Genomic DNA, 22,066 nt, shown 5'->3' on the forward strand with positions numbered 1-22,066 from the left:
TCAATCAGAAGGATAACTGGTACTTCTTCTTCCCAAAAAATTAAATGTGAGTAAATCTTAATTACCTCTGTGTGTAAAGTTGTCACACATAACAACCACAGAGCACCCTAACAGTGAAGCAAATACCCCAAGGCACCATTCAGTTCCAGTGTAACAGTAGGTTTTTTAATTGCTCTATCTTCTAGCAAAAGCTTATCTCCACATAAAGGATTACAATGACCCCCGAAGCATCTAACACCAGACCCGTTATTGTAAAACCATCATATAATAAGCACAGGGGCAATATAATTAGAAGTAGCAAAATACACAGCTGTCACCATTTTTAAAACAAAGACAACACCCAAAAATGTACTCAACCTTCCCCCCACCCTGTAAAGCAGGGGTCTTCAATCTTGGCCCTCCGGCTGCTGTGGAAGTACACATCCCAGCATGCACTGCCACCTTTTTGATATAACATCATGCTAAAACTATGGCAGTGCATGCTGGGATGTGTAGTTCCACAGCAGCTGGAGGGCCAGCTGCTGTGGACCCCTGCTGTAAAGTATACGTCAACCAGGGCATACCTGGAAGCCCCCCCTTTTGGCAATATAGTGCCTTAGTAAAAGCAAAATGTAACTAATTAACTAACACCATGACTCCCAGGAGACTGGAAGCTAAACAAACACCTCCAGTATGAGAAATGGAACTATAAAAGAGATAGGCATGGATTTTCCAGGACCATATAACCCACACATGCGTGCAGGCCCAACCAATCAAGCCGTGACATAAAGCCAAAACAAAAGATACAGAAAAAAAAGGTCAAAGCAGGGTCTCTACATGCAGATTCGGCCCCTAACCCGAACAACCCAGCACACAAGAACACAGTGAGAAAACAAACACAGGTAGTACAAAAGGATATTATAATAGAATCAAACATTGGAGAGATTTACACTACAAAGGGTCATAGTAAAAATGTTCAGGTAAAAGCAAATCACACATTGGAAGATGCACACGTCACATCAGAACGTTATAGCAAACTGGTCAAGTATAATGTGCACTAGAGAGCCCAACACAACAAATGGCTATGAAATAGGAAGAAAGTACTGCACGTTAATAGACCATCCAATACCATATTTGCCTACTTTTGGGGGGATGAGGGGGGGGGGACACAAGTGTCGCTATAAAAGGAGGCGTGGCATAGCAGATGATGCATCAATGGGGGTGGGCATGGGGGCGAGGCAGCGTGATTGTGTCCCCACCCTCTCTTCTCAATGCAGATATTAATGGCATTAATGGTATTGTGAAGCAGGGGGTGTGTCCACGATGATGTGATTCAGCACAAATCGCGTCACTGCCCCCTCCTCCCCCCTGCTGCCGGGATTTATACGATAACTGCGGGATGCCAGGAGGTTTGCGCCATCCGATTCTTAGGAGGTTCCGGCCAAATCGGGAGGGTAGGCAAGTAAAATAATAGGGGTAAGGTGCAGTCAGGGAGATTGGTAGACTCTTCAGGGAGTGAGGGAGATTGCTAAAATTTCAGGGAGTCTCCCTGACAATGAGGGAGAGTTGGCAAGTATATCCAATACATGTCAAATATAAGGCAGTACTTCCTAGTATGTTGCAAAAGCACACACAGCCTTTTTATGGTGGTGGGCACACTGGTTTATGGTTAATTAATATATATTTAGTAAACACAGGAGAAATTTGCAACGTGCATGCGGCTCGGCTAGTTGCTACAGATTAGAATGGGAGGCGGGTAGGGGAAAGTTACGGTATTGGATTTATAATTCGCCAACCGCAATATGGCTGCAGATAGGCTACAGTAGGCTATATAGGGACGAAAGTACTGCTAAACTTCCGCCATCCAAATCCTATTGGTCACATGACCGAGGTTTTCCGAGTCACATGCTACTACCTACCCTGGTTGGCTGTCATGGCTGATGTTGCAGAGAGCAGCACCAAGGCTTTGAGCGGGCTGCTGAATGGCATAGCCCAGAGCCTGTACTATGGAAACACAGAGATTACCGAGGAGCTGCTGAGGATGGAGCTGTACCCGGGGCTGCCGCTGGATGAGTTCCGGCCGTTACACAGCAAGATGCAGGGCATCATCAAGGTACTACATACAGTACATCTTAGTAATATCAGCTGCTTTAAAGGGGGAATGACGTCACAGCTCCTCCTTTTTTTTTAAAGACAAAATTAAACTTTTTGCATTGAGAGTGTTACTTTATGTTAATGTTGTATAATCACACAGCTGTTAAACAGCAGTACACAATATGTTGTTATTGTTAATAATGGACACGCCATGTCAACATTCATAATGTCTACTTTAGATTGACAACATGGTCCAACAAGTCGACAGGCACCAGGTTGACATCCTCAGAATGTTGACATCTGAAATGTCACCACGTGAAATGTTGACATTCTCAGAATGACTATGGTTAGGTTTAGGCATTAGGCACAGCCGGACGGGTTTGGGTAAGGCTGCTGGGGGAGGTGGGGGTTAGGCTGTAGGGGAAGGTTAGGTGTAGGCACAACCAGGTGAGTTAGGTTTAGGCTGCGGGGAGGAGGTGTTAGGGTGCATCAGATCTCTCTGCTGGAACAGACTTCTCCAGTGTAAGAAGACACTGGAGACCACAGGTCAGTAACTGCTGGGCCACCAGGGACGTTAGGTTGACATTCTATTATGTCATCCTTGTCGGCATGGTCACTGTCAACATGCTGCCACATCCAGAACTGTATTAGGTCACTGTGGTCATTTTGGGTGTGTATCATTATGTCTACAGTAAATAGGTAGACAATGGAAGTTAGACAGGCAATAGGTCAACAGGATCTGAAGGTCAACACACTAGAGGTCAACTGGTAAGAAGGTTGACAGGTACTGAAGGTCGACAGGGTCATTAGATTGACACACATATGGTCGACACATGTCCTTTTTTCTAGCCCTAATATTCACCCTAACCCTGCCCTTGGTGCCTGACCCTAATTGTCCCTTCTAGTGCCTAACGCTCCGGTAAGTGCCTAATCCTAACCGTCTCTCCTTGTGCCTAACCCTGGCCGTCGGGGTAAGTGCCTTACCCTAACTCTAAAAAAAGCACAAAAAAAAAACCCATGAAAAACATGTCGATCTAATGACCTGTTGACTTTCCAAGTTGACCTTTAGTGTGTCGACATTCAGACCCTGTCGACCTATTGCCTGTCTAACCTCCATTGTCTACTCAAACATTGTCTACCTATTTACTGTAGACCTAATGACTGGATTATTGATTTTGCACCGCAGATTTTATTGTCCTACATACAGGACTGGATAATTGCAGCTAATGCAGATCTAATTCTGACAAAAGTAGCTCATGACTTTATTTTCTCCTTTGAAGCAATAAGGTTGAGAGGGGTGACACATTTATGCATTTGCCTTTTTGTATCTCATTCAATTACAACCAGCATACAGAGAATGTTTTATACGCAGTTCTAAGAGCTGTTTATCCTGTTAATAATTGAATGGATTTTATTCAGAAGTATTAATACAATAAACATTTTGCAATTTTAATTAGAAGTATTAATACAATACATTTTTACTTTATGTATTTATTTGTGTCTCTCATGTCCAGTATAGGCAATTTGACGCTACCATTTTTTCAAACTGGTTTATAGTTCATTATTATCTGTTTTGTCAAGACGGGACAAGTGTATATGGGCTATGTGCTACAGATGAGGGCTATGTACATGGGCTATGTGCTACAGATGAGGGCTATGTACCTGGGCTATGTGCTACAGATGAGGAGAAGAAATGCCTTTGGGGGTGTTATAGGGTAGGAGTAGAGGGAAGAAATAGGTTACAGAGGTGAATTGTGTTATACAGGGCGGGAATTGCATATTCTGTGCCATAATGAGGCCAGTGCTGCCTCCCAGGGTAGCGGTCACTGTGCAGAGGGGACCCTGGAGTTGGCAGCCCTCCAACCTTTTCCGCCATGTGGGTGCTTGGAAATAAACGCTGCTACATAGAAAGCTGCAGGGTGGATCATGAGGACATGTCTGGCACCTGTCTTCCTGCTTCCAGTACCCCCCTGGTGCTTTTTACATGATGTGGTGGGGGTACCGCCCCACTGCCCCAAGGTGATGTGACACTGTCTGCTATGTGGCATCATTACATCTCTTCCGACACACTTCTGACCTCTACTGAGTTATTTTGTTTTCTTTTAGCAATGTTGAGAAGCATAACTGGAAAGAGGTTTGTCTTCTCCTGTAATAACTATATGAATTTCACATTGTAAGGAAGTTTAAATGGTTATTGCAGCTCCTTCAAATGAGTGCAGTGTCCCAGTGTGTCCTCAGACAAACTGCTAGAACAGGGTAAGGAGTGCTTACAATCTAAGGGGAAATAGGGAACGAATGAGAGAAGCTGGAGGCTGAGAAGGACAAGCCCAGTATGAGAGTGGGAAGCATTAAACAAGAATGGTGGACTCCGGAGTCAGTGTAACCTTTTCAGTTCTCAGTCATCACTTAATGGGTGAGAAGCTGGAGGTAATGTAATGAAACAAGTGTGAGAGTCTCAGTGAAGAGTGGGCATCCTAGAGACATGCATCTGAGAATGGAGGAATAGTGGATTTTAGGGAGAACAGTGTTTTCTGCTGGGAGAGTACTTTGAGATGATTCTTCCCTTGCAGAATGTATTTAATGGTACTCACAGGTCTGATCTCTATTGACTGGATGCAGTCAGGAAGCCGATGGTCGCAATACTGACCGCCGGGTTTCTGACTGTCTAATCCCGGCAAGGTACTAATGACAGGTGCCGAAATTCCGACACCTGTCATTAGACCTACGCCAGGAGTCCGACATCCGGCATACCGATCGAAGGTAAGCCTGGCGCGGACCGCTGCAGGGAGGGGGAAGGGGTGTTTGGGGCTAGGTTAGGAGCTCCCGGGGGGGGGGGGACACACTTAGGGCAAGGCACCCCCCCCCCCGGGAGGGTTAGGGTTAGGCTAGGGGAAGAGGGTGTAGGGTTAGGCACCCCCCCGGGAGACTTAGGTTTAGGCTGCGGGGAAGGGCCCCCCTTAGGGGGGAAGGTTAGGCACCTAAATTAGCAGTCGGGATCTTCACCCCTGCTGGGCTTCTGCTGTCGGGATTTGCGGCCGGTTGTATATCATACTGATTCCCTATTGACAGGGAGAGCTGCATACATGTCAGCCTCAAGTGCAGCATTTAAAATAGTTTTCTAACATCCGTAGTTGACCTGGGGTGGGGGGTGCAGAACACATGCAGAGTACAACCGAGCTTCCCTGATAAAAAGAAATAAAACATTTTCAGTTGCCAGTGCTGTTAGATGCAATACACTGGGGAGTGTATCTAACCATCTAAATGAGTGAGACAGAGGGCCTCATTCAGAGGCGGTCGGAGGATGCAAGCGGTCGCTCAGAAACTGGGCAGCCGCTTGCATCCTGACCGTCTGCCTCTGTTGCGGTCGTTAGGCTGTGGGTTAACACCCACAGCTCTAACGACCGCTCCGGTGATGGTCGCGATGGTCATAGACCATCGGGGCTTATGACGAGACCCCTAGGGTAGGGTCTCCCTTGTTGTAAGCCCCGGAGAGCTTCTGGCTCTGTCTGAGCCGGAAGCTCTCCACTGACATCACTAGTGGCCTCCGTTTGGGCTGCCACCCCCCCGGCCCGCCTTCCAAACGGGGCGAGCTGTCAATCAACATCGACAGCTCGCCCCCTTTGGATCGAGACCCGCTACGACCGGCGCTGTCGGTCGTAGCGGGTCTCACGCATGTGCACGATGGCGCCGTCGAGCGCATGCTCTGTGGAGGGCCATCGACCCGGTCCGAGCGCATCGGCGCTAACGACCGGGTCTGAATGATCCCCCGGGGTCTTCTAGTTACAGTGGTGATAAAGAAATTATTATTATTATTATTATCGTTTATTTATATGGCGCCACAAGTGTTCCGCAGCGCCTTACAAGGTACATATCCAAAAAGTGACTTACAGTAAAATACAATACAATGAAGGACAAGGACATGGATAATATACATTGATACATAGGTGGCCATAACACCCACATAAGCAGCAAAGCATAGGCACCAAGTGTTAGGTGTCCTAGTGGTGAGTAAGAGGTAGATGAACATATAGTAAGGAGAAGCACAAGAGGGTAGAGGGCCCTGCTCGCAAGAGCTTACATTCTCAAGGGGAGGGGCAGACAGATGGGTGTGATACAGTTGGGGAAGACAGGGAGGAGGGAGCATGTAGTAGCAAGTTAGGATGAGAGCTGGAAAGTGTTGATGAAGTAGTGGGTCTTGAGAGCCCGTTTGAAGGATTGTAGAGAGGTGGAGAGTCTGATGGGGAGAGGGAGAGAGTTCCAGAGGTGGGGAGCGGCACGGGCAAAGTCTTGGAGGCGGGAGTGGAAGGAAGTAATCAGCTGGCATGAGAGGAGGTGTGCATTTGTTGAACGAAGAGGGCGGACAGGAAAGTGAAGGGAGATGAGGTCAGAGATGTAAATGGGAGAGGAGTGTGTGAGGGCTTTGTAAGTGAGTGTGAGAACCTTGAATTGGGCTCTGAAGGGGAAGGGGAGCCAGTGGAGGGCTTGTAGGAGAGGGGAGGCAGATGTAGAGCGTTTGGAGAGGAAGATAAGCCGTGCAGCAGCATTAAGGATAGACTGGAGAGGAGTGAGATGGGATTTGGGGAGGCCAGATAGGAGAAGGTTACAGTAATCCAATCTTGAGATGACCAGTGAGTGTATTAACGTCTTAGTTGCATCCTGGGTGAGAAAGGGTCTGATCCTGGAAACATTTTTAAGATGGAAATGACAGGACTGTGAGAGGTTCTGGATATGTGGTTTAAAGGAGAGGGAGGAGTCCAGGATAACTCCAAGACAGCGCACTTTGGGGCTAGAGGAGATAGTTGTGCCGTCAATTGATAAAGAAATAGTGGGAGGTGAGGTTATGTGGGAGGGTGGGAAGATGATCATCTCAGTCTTAGACATATTAAGTTTAAGAAATCGCTGGGACATCCAGGAAGATATAGCAGAAAGACAGTTGGAGATCCGAGTGAGGAGAGAGGGAGAGATGTCAGGGGAGGAAAGGTAGATCTGAGTGTCGTCAGCATAAAGATGATGATGGAGGTCAAAAGAGCTGATGAGTTCACCTAGAGAGGATGTATAGAGGGAGAAAAGGAGTGGTCCAAGAACAGAACCTTGGGGAACACCTACTGTGAGAGGATGTGGGGGGGAAGATAGGCCATGAGAGGAGACAGAGAAGGATCGATCAGAAAGGTAGGAGGATAGCCAGGAGAGGGCAGTGTCACGTAGACCAAGGGAGTGAAGGATTTGCAGCAGGAGAGGGTGGTCCACAGTGTCAAAAGCAGAAATGAACGGTGACAAGAGCATGTGCCCCTGTGTGCTCATTTCTCTCCATCCACCCCCATTGCATTGCAGGTTATACAACCCTTTGCATTAGTCACCCAACATTTAGATATTGTGGAGTTGATTTAGAGTTGGGACCAAATTATTGAAAAAGAAAAAAAAGAAAAGTAGTAAATTTGCTCTTGGACAAACCATGTTGTAATTCAGCAGTAATGAAAATGCGTCAACAGTCATTTGGATCCAGATATTGTTACCATCACCGGTTTTCATTCCAAGACTTAGTGCACACACATTTTACATCTCTCTACCTGAAATTCCAGGTATAGCATTACAAGTGAGGCTGATACACGTCTGGTGGCTACACGTACTAGCTGATCAGGCCTAAGGTGCACACTAGAGTCTGTACCTCATTCTGCACCTTCAATAGTTGCCTGACAGTGCGCGTTACCATTACCACAACTCTAGCCTTTCCCTCCTGCGTCTTTAGCAGCTGCTGTACAAGTACTAGTTGTCCAATTACTACGTTTGCAGCCTGGTGGGAAATATTTAGGCACCGTTCATCTCATCGTCCCGTCTGCTGTGCTGCACAACGGATGGGACGATGCAATAAACCACCCACGTACACACTAAACGATCCGCACGATACATTGTTCTGATCTGCCTCAGACCGATATATCGTGCAGTGGATCGCCTAATGGGCACCCTGCTTTAGTTACAAGCTGCTTTATTATGGCTTACCTTCTTCAAACCTAAAGTTCAGTCAAAACAATTTGTACTGTGGGCCTGATTCAGAGCCGGACGCTCTGACCAGAGCGCTTGCTCTGAATCGGGGCCGGCCAACCTAAAATTGGAGCGGCCTCCTGGCCGCACGCATAGCTGTGGGTGACCACCCACAGCTTATGCGAGCGGCCAAAAAGATGGTCGCGATGGTCAAGACCATCGCGACCATCGGGCTTGCGACGAGACCCTTGTGGTAGGGTCTCGTCTGTCGCAAGCCCGGAGTGCTTTTGGTTCTATCAGAGCCAAAAACACTCCCACTGACATAACTAGTGATGTCAGTGGGGCCGGGCCCAGACGGTAGGCGTTCCCATGGGAACGCCTCCGTCTGGGCAGCCACGCCCCCGGCACGCCCACCAAAGGGGGTGTGCTGTCACTCACCATCGACAGCACGCCCCCTTTGGTGCGAGACCCATAACGACGGCTACCCCGTCGTTATTCGGGTCTCGTGCATGCGCACGACGGAGGCGCCTCCATCGTGCGCATGCGCATTTGGGTAACATCAACCTGCTTGCGAGCGTACAGCGCTCGCGAGCGGGTCTGAATGAGACCCATTGAGCTGTGTTCAATGCAGGCTAACAAACTGACCTATTGTACAGATGAGTCCACATACACCTAGTCTCCTTGCGTGTTAGACAGCCCTTCTAGTCACGCTATGGCGTGACTCGGTAGCGCCAAGTGTCTTTCTCATGCGACTTTTTACCTTTTAAAGTGCGAATAAGCACAGTGAAGCGAATAGGACGGACAAGCAGCTTCTGCTGATTAAAATGATATACAGAATGCCTGCGGGTGTATCTGCATGTGACATGCTACGTTACTACGTTACAGTCTCAGCGTCTGTGACACTGTATTTCACATGCAGATACAGCCGAATAAGACGCATTTGTAGGTAAAAAGACACACGGCGCTAGCAAGTCACATGGCACGCCTTATATTATAACGCGATTTGTAACACAACTAGGACAGATGTATGTGGACACATCTGTATATAAAACTCTCCTGACCAATACAAGTCAAAATGCTGGTTATATTGTATGCTGCCCAGTTTGGTGTGTGGTATGACCTGTCTGCATTCAGAATGTCAACAGTCAGACTGTCAACATAGGCCCTGATTCAGAGCCGGACGCTCTGACCAGAGCGCTCGCTGTGAATCAGGGCACACCTCCATTAATATGGAGCGTCCTCCTGGACATTCGTATAGCTGTGGGTCACCACCCACAGCATATACGAGCGTGCAAAATGATGGTCGCGATGGTCTCGACCATCGGAACTGCGAGTAAAAGCCTGCGGTTGGGTTTCTCAACCGCAAGGCCAGGAGTGATTTTGGCTCTATCAGAGCCAAAATCACTCCCACTGACATCACTAGTGATGTCAGTGGGGCCGGCTTCAGACGGTAGGCGTTCCCTTGGGAACGCCTCCGTCTGGCAGGCACGCCCCCGGCACGGCCAACAAAGGGGGCGTGCTGTCAGTCACCATCGACAGCACGCCCCCTTTGATGAGACACTCCGAGCGAAGGAAAGTCCTTCGCTCGTCTGGTCTCGCTCCCTCCGTCGTGCGCATGCGCAGTGGGGAACATCGACCCACTTGCGAGCGTACTACCGCTCGCGAGTGGGTCTGAATGACCCCCATAGTCAATAGGTTGACAATTAATATGTAAACCTATATTAAGGTAAAAATGTCAACACATTCAAAATGTCGCCATTTAACATGTCGATACCACAATGTTGACAACTATTTTTTTTTTTTTTTGTTATTTTAGCCTAACTCTAAACCTAACCCTGAAAATCAACAATGAAATCATGTCACCATTTTGGTTGCCGACATGAATGTGACCATGCCGACCTAAATTAATTTGTACATGTTGATTGACGACCTAATAACCATGTTGACATTTTGACTGATATTCTGATGTCGACCTTCTGAATTTCAACAAGTTGACCATATACCCACTATTGTGGACTAAGGATCTCATTCAGAGCCGGACGCTATTTGCGCTCGCTCGTTCAGGAAAAGGGGCTGGCTATTTAAATTGAGCGCTCGCTCTTTGCGGTCTGTTGACGCCTCTGTCTGAGCGAGCGTCCGAAACATGCGCTCGCTATTTTATAAAGACGCCCCTTGGCCGCTCGCATCATACGTCATCTCCGCTATTTATTAGATTAATTGAGTACATCGAAAGGCGTATGAACTGCTCGCAATTCTTGTGGTAGGATTTTCCTACCGCAATCATGCGAGCAGTTCAGGCTAAAAGACAACCAAGTGACGTGGTTTTTGACACTGCTTTGTTAATTATGCACACCCTTAAAACGCCCGTTTTGACCATTTGGCACGCCTGCGTTCGGATCTCCATGCTCCGTTTTCAAGCACCTTCCCCCGTTACCACCCACAAACGCCTCATCCTGTCACTCAAATTAGCAGGCACTCGCTATTTTGCGAGCACACGATTTCCGACCGCACTGACTGGTTGGCGCATGCGCATTACAATCCATGCGCAGATGTGCGAACATCGCTCGGAGCGAGCGAGCGGCCGCTTACGAGCAGCTCTGAATCAGGCCCTAAATTGTGCCATGAGTTGCGTAAACCAGTTTTTCTCAGTTGCAGGGGTGCCATGTGATAGGCTAAACCGTGGGGCTGGGGGCTTCTAATCATAAAATATATGGACAAACCCTGTCCAACACCACATAACTGAGCCTACGGATGACAGATGAGCACAATTTACTTAATTTAATAATTTTTGATACATTTCTTAATAAGAAACTATTTGCCAAGGGGTGCCGTGAAAAATTGCTGATACTGTAGGGTGCCGTGATTCGACAAAGCTTGGGAACCACTGGCGTAATCTGATGTGAGTTGTCTTCCTTTTATCTATTGCAAAGCGCTCTTTTCCTCTCAATTTGTGTAGAAACTGGCAAGTCCTGTTTGCCTGTCTGCCTACGCATGCTTCAATATTGCTGACAATATCTGCCAGTTTGCTTAAGGTGCGTACACACTGGGCGATTAAAGTGGACGACTGAACGATAACTATATCGTTATCATTCACTTTATCGTCCATTTTTTCACCTAAATGATGAACGATAACGGCGAACGACCAACGATGCCCGTTCCCTCAGGTCATTCGATTTTATTGTTCATCTGGCAAACATGCAGGCCAACCTGACGATATTGTCAGGTTGCTGCATGTCGGGAAATGGGGGAGAGAGCCCGTCGCTGAACGATATCGTTAATGATATCGTTCAGCGGGTGTGCTCAATGTCATGAACGAGATTGAGCACACCCTGCCAGGGACACACTAGACGATATCACTCAGGGAGCATATCGTCTAGTGTTTGTGCACCTTTAATGTCAACAAAAGTACCTGCAATGCCCCATAATAAATAATCAAAGAAATAGTTTAATTGTTACCGATACACATTGGTGAATGCAGTTAGAATGTGATGCACGTCCAACATCTAATCTTAGTGCTGTCATAAGTGATTTGACTGCTACCCGCTCAGATTCAATTGTTGGGCTTAATTTTTTTGTTCCATTCACGTCTGTACAAATAAGTGCTACCAGTGTGAGTAATAGGAGCAAGTAGAAGTGATGTATTGGGTGTTTTGGGTAATTTTCACCTCGGGTGGAACTGTGCCAATGTATCTATTTTTGTTACTCTGCTCCATGCACCTTTTCACCTGCTTTTGTAGAAATTGTTTTCTGGCCGTTCCTCAAAAAAAGGTAAAACAGAAGATATCACAAATATCTCCTGCTTACCTTTCATCTGCAATTTGGCCCGCTGTCCCCATACACTAGTATGAGGACAGAAATTCATCATGCCCCGAAAATATAATATTTTCGGAGCATGACTGTGGGAGCATTCACCATGGCGTTTACTACCCCTCTCGCCCCTCACCCCTGCTCCTTCCCTATGAGAAGGAGTCTCAGGTTGCGAAGAGGGATCCATTTGGATTTCTCCTCCCCTGTCCAGCTCCTTCCGCAGGCGCACAATCACCGCTGAGTCGTCTCGGCAGTGCTAAGTTTCACAGCTTCGAAAAGGTGCAGTGAAGCCGCTTCGGGATACAGTTGGTTTTCGGATCAGCTGTCTCCGCTTCGGAGCAATGATTAATTGCTCCGGCGCTCGCTGTGAGTCAGTATGTTAATTATTGGGGTCTGAACCCGATAATTAACATAATGAATAGACCCCTAAAAACTTAAGAGGGCAGAATGAATTAATACTGGTAGCTCTGCTTGCTGCACATAGATGAAAATGCCTTTGGAATTATTTTTCATTGCTCAACCATGATTGCTAAAGCATAGTTTATCCATGTATTTTTTCCTACCTTCTCTTCTATGTGTCTGCTGCTAAAATATATCTTAAAGCATACATCTCCCCTTAATACATTAGTGGCAGCCATTTTGTAGACTGAACAAGATGCATAATATGTATGCAGTCTTTCAAGTCAACAAGAACCAGGGACAGCCCAGAGCCTGCAATGATGTCTCCCAAAACAATATCCGTGCAAATGCAGGTTTCTGTTCACTTGGAGACCGCTTTGGGGCCTATTCATTAAGGTGAACGTTTTGCTACACATGCAGAAATAATAGTTTCAAATAAAGGGTGCATTCATCCTTGGAATCCTGATGTGGACTCCATTTATTCATCAAGCTCCGAAAACTGAAAGCTCTCAGAGCTTTATCGCGGGTACTAATGCCACGTTAGCCCCCACGGCCCAACTTCTTCCTATTGAAAGGACGTTCGCAGTGCAAAGAGGGATCGATCCCTACTCCTCCACCGGCCCCCTCTGTGCGCATGTGTGAACTAAGTTGTGCACTTAATATGCCTGTCGGTGTAAATTTTCACCGCTACTAATTAGTGGAGAAAGTGGCAGTATTAGCGATCGTGGGGCAGCTGCTTTTTAGAGCGGCTGTCCCGGAAATAGAGCAATGCTGGATTGATTCTGTACATTTGTATTTACTGCAGCAACTTGCAGACTACAGTTTTGTTTTTCTTCTAAGCTTTAGATGCCACTGTGCGTGTGTCACCAGTTTATTGTTATGTGTGAAAAAAATAAAGTGAGGTCAGAGGTTTCACCCTAATGGAGCCTTGTTGTTTTCTTTTATCTTACACCTGTAGCTATATCTTTCCTACACTAGGTGGCAGCAATGTGTCACAGAACAAGAGATGCATTTCACTATCCAGTGTTTTCTTCCCGTGTGCACTTCTGTAAAAATAAAGGTTGAAGTGGAGTAGAATGTGCTTTTTTTTTTTTTTTTTTTTTTCTAGGGCATTTAGAAACCTCATTGAGATCACAGTTAAATAGTCCTCATGGGTAGTTGATTATGAAAAGTGAACATTGATTGCTCGATTCTACATGTCTATTTGTTTCATGTATACTTTAACATTGTCTATGCAAACACACCATCCCTATCCATACGCTTGATTTCATATAGCCGTGCGCACATGCACTGGTCCCGTCCTTGCTACAAGAGACCCATTCCCTTGCATGCACGCTTCTGCATAGACCGCAATTCCATTGACGCACCTTCACTGACCTTACCACCAATGCCACCTGGTTACACACATTCAGCCGCAGGTGGAGATGCAACGGAGTTCCTTACCATTTTAAATTGCCTGTATATGCGCGTACTCAGATATGCAACTTGAGCGGTGAAAAAAATAGCCAGATCCGTCCGCAGAATAGACTTGCATGCAGTTCTGCATTTGGTTCTAAGAGGAGAATTGTTGAATAGATAGTGCTGGGAATGAGTTTCTGGAGCTATTCAATTGTCCCCATCGTGCTCTGCACCTAAGTCAGGAGATGCAGGTTATGGCGCCTAATGCCAGGTGTTTAGTCACGGTAACCTATATTCTATGCCGGCCACGATGCTGTTAGCGCACGCACTGCGATGGAACCATGCATCGCAGCACTAGTTTAGTCGCATTTCTGTAAGCAACTCACAAGGGTGGGAGCAGAAATTCTCTAGTCTGGGTTAACAGGGCGGCCAATTGAATAGCTTCCGGAGCTAATTTCCAGGCGCTATTCAACATTGCGTTTAATTTAGTAGGTAAATTATCAAGAAATTCTCTCCAAGGGGTCTATTCAGCAAGAGTGACGATGTTGCCTAGAACATTATCGGGCAACATTGTTACGAGTTTTCTCAATTATGATAATTTATGGCTGCTATCCAGCAATACTTTGAGCAGGGACAGCGGTTGCGGTAACGCGCTGTCCCTGCGATGTCACAGAAGGTATTGTTCTCAGGATTCCGAAAACAATCCCTTCTGTTTGTTCATCTGCGCATGCTCAGTCATGCGCTCCGGAATAGTCTCCGTCCCTGCTTACAGTGACCGCCGACAGGGAGAGTGCATCTCCAGCCTGTCCAAATCGATTGACATGTGTATACAGGCTTTATATTAGTCTGTATACATGTATACTTATGTGCTTTTATATTTAACATTTCTATATAAATAAATATAATCGCACATAAATGTATACAGGCTAGTATAAAGCTTGTATACACATTTCAATCGATTTTGGCAGGTTTAACATGCTCTAAAGTGACTTACCTGTCGGCGGTCACCGGAAAGCAGACGCGGAGACTGGGCGGACTTAAGATGTTTCAGGGACTTATGGGAAAATTTCCCTCTGTCCCTGCAGTTTTTGGGATATTTAAGTATTTTCCTCATATAACTCCATTCTGAGATGGCGTTATATAAAGTAAATATTTTTCAAGTGATTTAACACTTTTTGCTTTGCTGAATAGCAAAAAGCGTTAAAGCACTGTAGAGATCAATGGCTGATTCCTACAGTGCGTTACTCTGCGAGATGGGAATTAATGGAGAAGATAATTGCGTTATCTTCATTATCCCATTGCTGAATAGGGGATTTACATAAATACGGAAATCATAGTTTCCGTATTTCTTATGAAAAAAAAAATCATTGCTGAATAGACCCCCAAATTAGTTGCATATGTGAATGTACGAGTCGGTGACATGACTTACGGGAAGCCCTTACATACAGATTCGTCAGCTTCCACTTAGCATCGTGTAATGATTTTTCTGCTTAACCAAAGCTCTTCCGACATTGAAGGCAAAGCAAGGCAGCACAGTTTACATTCCCATACAGCAAAGACAATGCGTATGACCTGTACGTTTACTTTTATTTTTAAATATTTACTTTAACATGGTAGTGTTCACTCTAGGATATTTTAGGGCAGGGTGGTGATCAGAGGAGGGCACATTTGTTATTTTTTTTAGTTTGAACTTTGCGTCACTAAAACTACAAGTGCTAGTCGGCGAACAATGCACTGCACATATGTTCATAGTTTTTATACATATATTTCCCCTTCAGTGTATTGTATACCCCTACATACTGTAAATATAGGATTCTAATGGAACACCCAACATATGTACCCAGAAAAATACTGTATATGTCCAGTCTTCTTGAATGATCGAATGTGGCATATAAATAATAATTAGGGATGTGCGTTGACCCCCGTGTTTTGGTTTTGGATCTGTATCTTTGTGTTTTTGGATCTGGATTTAGTTTTGCCAAAACCACCCCTTGCGTGTTTTAGATCTGTATTTAAAAAAAAAATGATAAAAACAGCTAAAATCACATCATTTGGGCCTGTTTTTGTTCCTACAGTATTAGTAACATCAATAACTTTTATTCCCAGTCAATTTTTACCACCTTACAGCTCACAATATTGATTTTTTTTTTCCATCTAGTTTAGGGCCAAAAGGTTGCATCCAGCTAGCTAGCTGGCTGACTAAGCTAAGTGACAGCAGTGAGCAGCCCTAACATGTGGCAGTTCAGCTTCCAACATAGCACAGAGTGGCATTGCAGTGGTAGACAGGATGGCAGCTTAATAAACTATACGACCCCTAGGAATTTTAAAAAACAAGAATGTTTTCCTTAACTAGGTCAGAGGCCAGACGGAGTTGGAATATGTTTATGGACTGAAGATCCGGGAAAGGACAGAAAGATTGATTCGTTTTTAACTTTTGTTTTGATTCTTAAAAAAATGTGTGAGGGAAGATCAATGTAGGATCAAGTTCTTCATTTCCTAAAAGACATCTTTGATCTTGAGGAGGTTTTTTAATTTTTTATACATCTAATAGAAATGAGGTGGCCTTGCTTGTGGAGGTGCTGCAAGAACTTGCTGTAAACAGACGTTTACTTTTTTTACTCAGGGAGGTTGTTAGGGATAATGGAACCAAGACTTGCTGTTTACATCAGAGGAAACCAACGACAGGTGGCGTGCTTCAGGTTACGTCAGCCTGCTTTACGCACTGTATCACCATGTAAATCTGTATGTATGTGACCAATATACATAACTAATTTTTGTATTAAACGTATTTGCATTTTATTGTACACATACTGGCTGGAAGATGCTCTGTGCTGCTGCTCATATTTGCCCACCCCATCAACTTGGTGGTCCAGAATTTTTTTTTTTTTTTTTAAATGAAAGGAGCATACAGGAGAAGCTGTCTGTGGCCATTACAATTTCTGGACATTCATAAACCATAAAATTAAAACTGTCAGGCAGCAATGCCCCAACCAGCACATAAAGCAAAGAAAAGAGGTACAAGATGGAATTGTCCTTGGGTGCTCCCACCCACCCTTATGTTGTATATATGAAACAGGACATTCACAGTTTAACAAACCAATCACTTCAGAGACAGGGACTGCCACTTGTGGCTGAAATGATTGGTTTGTTTGGACCCCCACAAATCAAGCTGCCAATGTGCAGTGGACATTGGTGGCAATGATCCCATACACAAACTGGCTTTACAACATTGGTAAGATCAGATGTCATCGTCATCATCATCATCCCCATCAGAGTGTACATCCTCTTCTTTACACAATAATAATTTGTCCCTGTTGGAATCCACCATTACAAGCGCCTCTGTATTTTTTTTTTTTTTTTACTTAATTGCTGGTAAAGGTCTTCCTTGTGGAATTTACAATTAATTTTGATGAACATCATCTTTTCCACATTTTGGGGAAGTAACCTCCTACGCCGATCACTGAAAGAGTTTTCCTGTCAGTAGTTAAACGGATTGACATGCATATTTGGATGCTATCCCTAAAAATGGACTTTGTCTGACCGTATCAGACAAAGTCATGGTAGACATGTTACTAAATGTAGGCAGTTCTTTCAGACCCAGCCAGATGTCATTAGGTTTTGCTGACTGATCTGCATCACCAGCAGTGGGTGTCTTAGGAAAATTTAGTTTTTTCCTGGCAGCCAGAGAAGCCAAAGAATGAAATGCTGCCATGTCATGTGCCACTTGAGCTGACAATTTTTTCACCAACAGCTCTTTGCATCTCTTCAGATTTATGTCTGTTGGAAAGAAAGACACAAGGTATGACTTAATCCTAGGATCAAGTATGGTCGCCAAAATATAGTGATCTGATTTCAAGAGATTGATGACCCTTGGATCCTGGCAAAGCGAATGAAGGGCTTGATCTACAAGTCCGATATGCTTAGCGGATTCACTCCATTTCAGCTAATCCTTCAGTTTCTCCAGCTGCTTTTTTAAAAGTCTGATTAGGGGAATGATCTGACTCAAGCTGGCAGTGTCTGAACTACCTTCACATGTGGCAAGTTGAAAGGGTTTGAGAACCTTGCACAACACGGAAATTATTCTCTACTGCACTTGACTAAGGTGCATTCCCGCTCATTTCCCTATGTCATAGGCCGTAGTGTAGCCTTGGATGGCCTTTTTCTGCTCCTCCATCCGCTGAAGCATATAGAGGGTAGAATTCCACCTAGTTACTACCTCTTGCTTCAGCTGATGGCAGGGCATATTCAACAGTATTTGGTGGTGCTGCAATCTTTGACACGCATTGCTTAATGTCGAAAATGTCCTGAAATCTTTCGGGCCACCGAGAGCATCTCCTGCACGCCCCTGTCATTTTTAAAAAAAATGTTGCACCACCAAATTAATTGTGTGAGCAAAACATGGGATGTGTTCGAATTCCCCCAGATGTAATGCTCGCACAATATTGGTGGCATTGTCCGAAATCACAAATCCCAAGGAGAGTCCAAGCAGGGTAAGCTATTTTGCAATGATTTCCCTACCTCTTAGTGAAACCGGTGATACACAGGGTAGCCTGCACTGTTGGAGGCAATACACCTACCCAGTGGGCTGTAAGTCATGTAATCTTTAGTTTAACGTGTCCCGCTTGTCCACATATCTGTGGTTAAGTGGACAGTAGGCACAACGGTATTTCGGAGGACACTAATGAGGTTTTTTTTTTAATGTCCTTGTACAGACTGGGAATTGCTGTTATAGTGAAGTGGAATCTAGAAGGGACATGGCAGCAGGGACACAGGACCTCAATTAACTGTCTAAACCCACTGCATTAATGGCGGATCTAATACCAGAATAGCTGTTGTGGCGTCAGTAATCCGCTGTGCAACTGGGTTACTGCTGTCATACTTGTTCCCCATTGCAAAGGATTGTTTGACAGTCAATTGTTTTGTTAAACTACTAAAAGTAGTCTTCTTCCTGGTCCTCTTCTGGGATGATGATCCACTCGCAGCAGCAACAGGCGTAGCACTCAAGGATCCTTCTGATGAATCATGGATCGGAGAGGAGTCAGTCATTCTTATGAAATTGGATGCAGGACTACTTCTGATCATGATTGAAGATGTTGATGGTGATGCAGGTGTTGGTGGTGGAGATTTAAGGTGCTTGGATCTAACAGAGAGAAGGGAGCAGCTAGGTGGCATTGGACTGGTTAAGTTCCTGAATTTGAAAAACACTTTTGAATTTGATGAAGGCGCTGTAAGTGATGTAACAGGGAGGAGGTTCCTAGATAGGTTCCTTACCTCTACTCTTGCTTGGCAAAGGTTACAGATGGCTTAACAACTGTTGTCCGAATTTGGATGGAAATAATTCCACACATGAGAAGTGTATTTTTTTTTTTTGTCTTTTGCCCCGGCATGACAATGGGCTTTTTCATACCATGGGCAACAACTGTTGCCTGATTTTACACAACATCATCCTCGGCATCAACATCCTCATCATCCTTGTTAGTGCCAACTACAGAAATATCCTCCTCATCCTCCTGGTGCAATTCCACAGAAGCATCCTTGATTTCAACGTCGGCATGTTGACTTGTGCTGCCCATCCCCACATTTGCAGATGGCACACAAATGGAAGGAGGGTCCTCTTCAAGTACAGTATTAGAAAGGTCAGGCTCACACATGGCAACCGAGGGGACACTTGGACTCCACGGGGATCTGTGACTTTTCTGAGCACACAGTTGGTTCATGTGCCTTAGCGATTTTTTATTTTTTTTGACACTTTTACAGGGAGAAGTGGTTCTGCATCTTATGATTATGGAAGCCCAAGTCATAAATAAAGGCCAAGGCCTTATCCTTTCCTTGCCACTTCGTGTAGTAAATGGCATATTGCCAATTTTTTGTATCTCTGCAGCTAACTTGGCTTTTAATTTTTTTTTTCTTTAACACTGTAAAACATTGCTTGTTTGATTTTGACTTAAGCCCTTGGGCACTGGCCTTCGTAGATGACGTTGGCGGCCTTGCATCATCATCATGACTGCTGGCAGCAGCTGCAAGACTGGTATGTGGTTCATGCTTTCCTCTCATTTGATCGTCTTCCATATCAACAAACGTACACTGCGGCCTAACTGGCAGTGCCATGGAACAATATTTTATTTGACACAGGGGAAGAGCACCCCTGAATGAGGCAGCAGCCCCTTGATGAACAACACAGACAGCACCCATTTTTTATGGACAACAAAGCACCCCTACCGAGTGTGGACAGACCACCTGCAAAGTCACAAATACTTGGACGATAAACTGCAGCAGTATCACCAAACAATAATAGTGCAGCTAAGTTGCTGGCGCGCGCGCACGCACACACACACACACGCACGCACGCACACACACACACACACACACACACACACACACACACATAAAAAAAAAAAAAAACAAGTGAAAAAAGTTTTTTTTTTTTACACTGGGGAAGAGCATCCCTAATTGACAGAGCACCTCCCTGGACAACACAGCACCCATTTATGGACTGCAGCCCTAGCCTGATGGACAGGACAGCAACACAGCAGCAGCCACAGTTAATTGACGGAACAAGTGACACAGCAGCTGCAGCACCCACTGAAGGAAGCCCCCATTATATACTTCAGCCTAAGCCCCTTTATGTGGACAACACAGCAGCAGCCCAAGACCTCGACTGGACACACACTGAGTGCCTGACTACACATCTGCTAGCTTCTCTCTCCACAGCTGGTGTGAAAGTGGCGCAGATCGCGGGGTCCTTTTATATACTCCAAAACCAGCGAGAATCCGACAGCGGGAGGATGACGTTTTGCCTCGTTTTGAGATCAGAGTCACGCGGGGAAACCTCGAGCTGCGTTCGGATCTCGGTCCGGATCTCAAAGTTCGGGTGGGTCCAGTTCTAGGAGAACCGGACCCGTTAATCTCTAATAATAATAATAGATAAGAAATGTGCCCTCCATTGCTAAAGTGGTTATCATAGGCAAACGGGGGGGGGGGGGGGGGTTTCTGGTTGCCTGGAAACCCCCCCTCCCAAGCCCACACCATGACCACAATAGAAAAAGTAATATAATAGAATTTTACTAGTGCTGCATGTTCTCAGTATCACAAATTAAATAAGTAGCACCACCTGTCGCTGTTTTAACATGTCAGCCAGTATAAATACACCTGTGCACCAACTAGGAGATCAGGAAAACCTGCACTGTTAGGGGTGCACTGCTATAGACCATCAATAGGTTAATTTTTAATACTGTGTAATACACTATCCAGTGCCTAAGGAGACCAGTATGTACATATATGTCCAGGGCAGTGCTAGGTTCTTCTGCTGCTCCCCCTCTGGAATAGTGCCCACATCTGAAATAAAAACATTCAGCTCAGGCAGGATGGCACTACTGCCACATCTAGTGGCTTACTGTGGTTGCTGGACCTGTATATGCTGGAATTATGACACACAATACACTTTGTATGACGCTTATGAAGTGCTAATTATGCCCTCTTCATGGACTGGCCACACTCACTCTAAAATCAAGCATTTGGAAACCCCCCTCTAGAAATCCTGAGTTTGCCACTGGTTATACTCCTGATGTGTTGTAAAACAGATAAGTTAAGCAGAGGGTTAAATGAGATCAATTAGTTCCCTTCTTCTCAGGCGGAGGTGTTAAAGCATTACAGTCACTAGGATCAGTACAAATAAATGTCTGTTCCTTCTACTAGAGAAATAGTGTAAGCATTAAATGCTGATTGCTAACCCTGTTCTCTTACTCTCTTACATCAGCGCTGTGTTATGCAGGCGGCCGCAGCAGTGATGCCATTTACAGTCCCCTCTCTGCGATCCCATTCGCAGAGGATTGATTTGTGTTCCAGTTTCAGAGGTGGGGATGGAGTAGACAACTACATTGTAACATGTGGTCTGACCTGGTCTGCTGAAAAAAAGGCAGGGTGCTTTCTTTACACTTAACAAATGGGTAGGGTGCAGCACCCCGCTGAAACAACCTAGCAGGAACGCTACATCATGGTTGCACATATATTGCAAATGTATTTATTTAGGAGAATTCTTTGTGCTTCATCTGGGCATTGCTTAGGGTCTAAATGAGACTAAATAAAATATTAAAATAAAAAATAGATCTATTATAGGTCATGTACACTCTAATGAGCTAGCCTGATGCCGCAGATTACTATGTATCACATGGCTGTTGTGCATTTATGCACACTTTGCATTTTTTTTTAACTGATGGCACTTTCTTACTGGATAACGTGGTTAAATGTGCTATAAACCATTCATGTTACTTTGACTGGTGTGCTGGTCTTTTGGTTCTTCTGGAAATTTGTGTGTAATATATATATATATATATATATATATATATATTTGTTAACTTTTGAAACTGAAACTTGCAGAATTTCCCTTTGAAAGTGTGTAGGTGAACGAGGT

At 45.1% G+C, this 22,066-nt stretch overlaps 1 protein-coding gene across 4 annotated transcripts in view; it reads left to right on the forward strand.

Moving 5' to 3' along the window:
• Nucleotides 1–1,816: 1,816 nt before the first annotated feature.
• COMMD1 (copper metabolism domain containing 1) overlaps nt 1,817–22,066 on the forward strand; it is a 160,335-nt gene continuing 140,085 nt past the window's right edge. For 2 of the 4 annotated variants that reach the window (XM_088477205.1, XM_088477208.1), the window contains exon 1: nt 1,829–2,092. In XM_088477205.1, coding sequence (XP_088333331.1) covers nt 1,862–2,092 — 231 coding nt within the window. In that variant the 5' untranslated portion in view covers nt 1,829–1,861. Of the gene's footprint in view, nt 2,093–22,066 lie in introns of all 4 variants that reach the window. The other 2 variants (XM_088477207.1, XM_088477206.1) reach the window with 2 other exon arrangements.

This window comes from Taudactylus pleione, unplaced genomic scaffold, assembly GCF_031769625.1.
Source record: "Taudactylus pleione unplaced genomic scaffold, aTauple2 ptg000201l, whole genome shotgun sequence".
Lineage (NCBI taxonomy): Eukaryota > Metazoa > Chordata > Amphibia > Anura > Myobatrachidae > Taudactylus > Taudactylus pleione.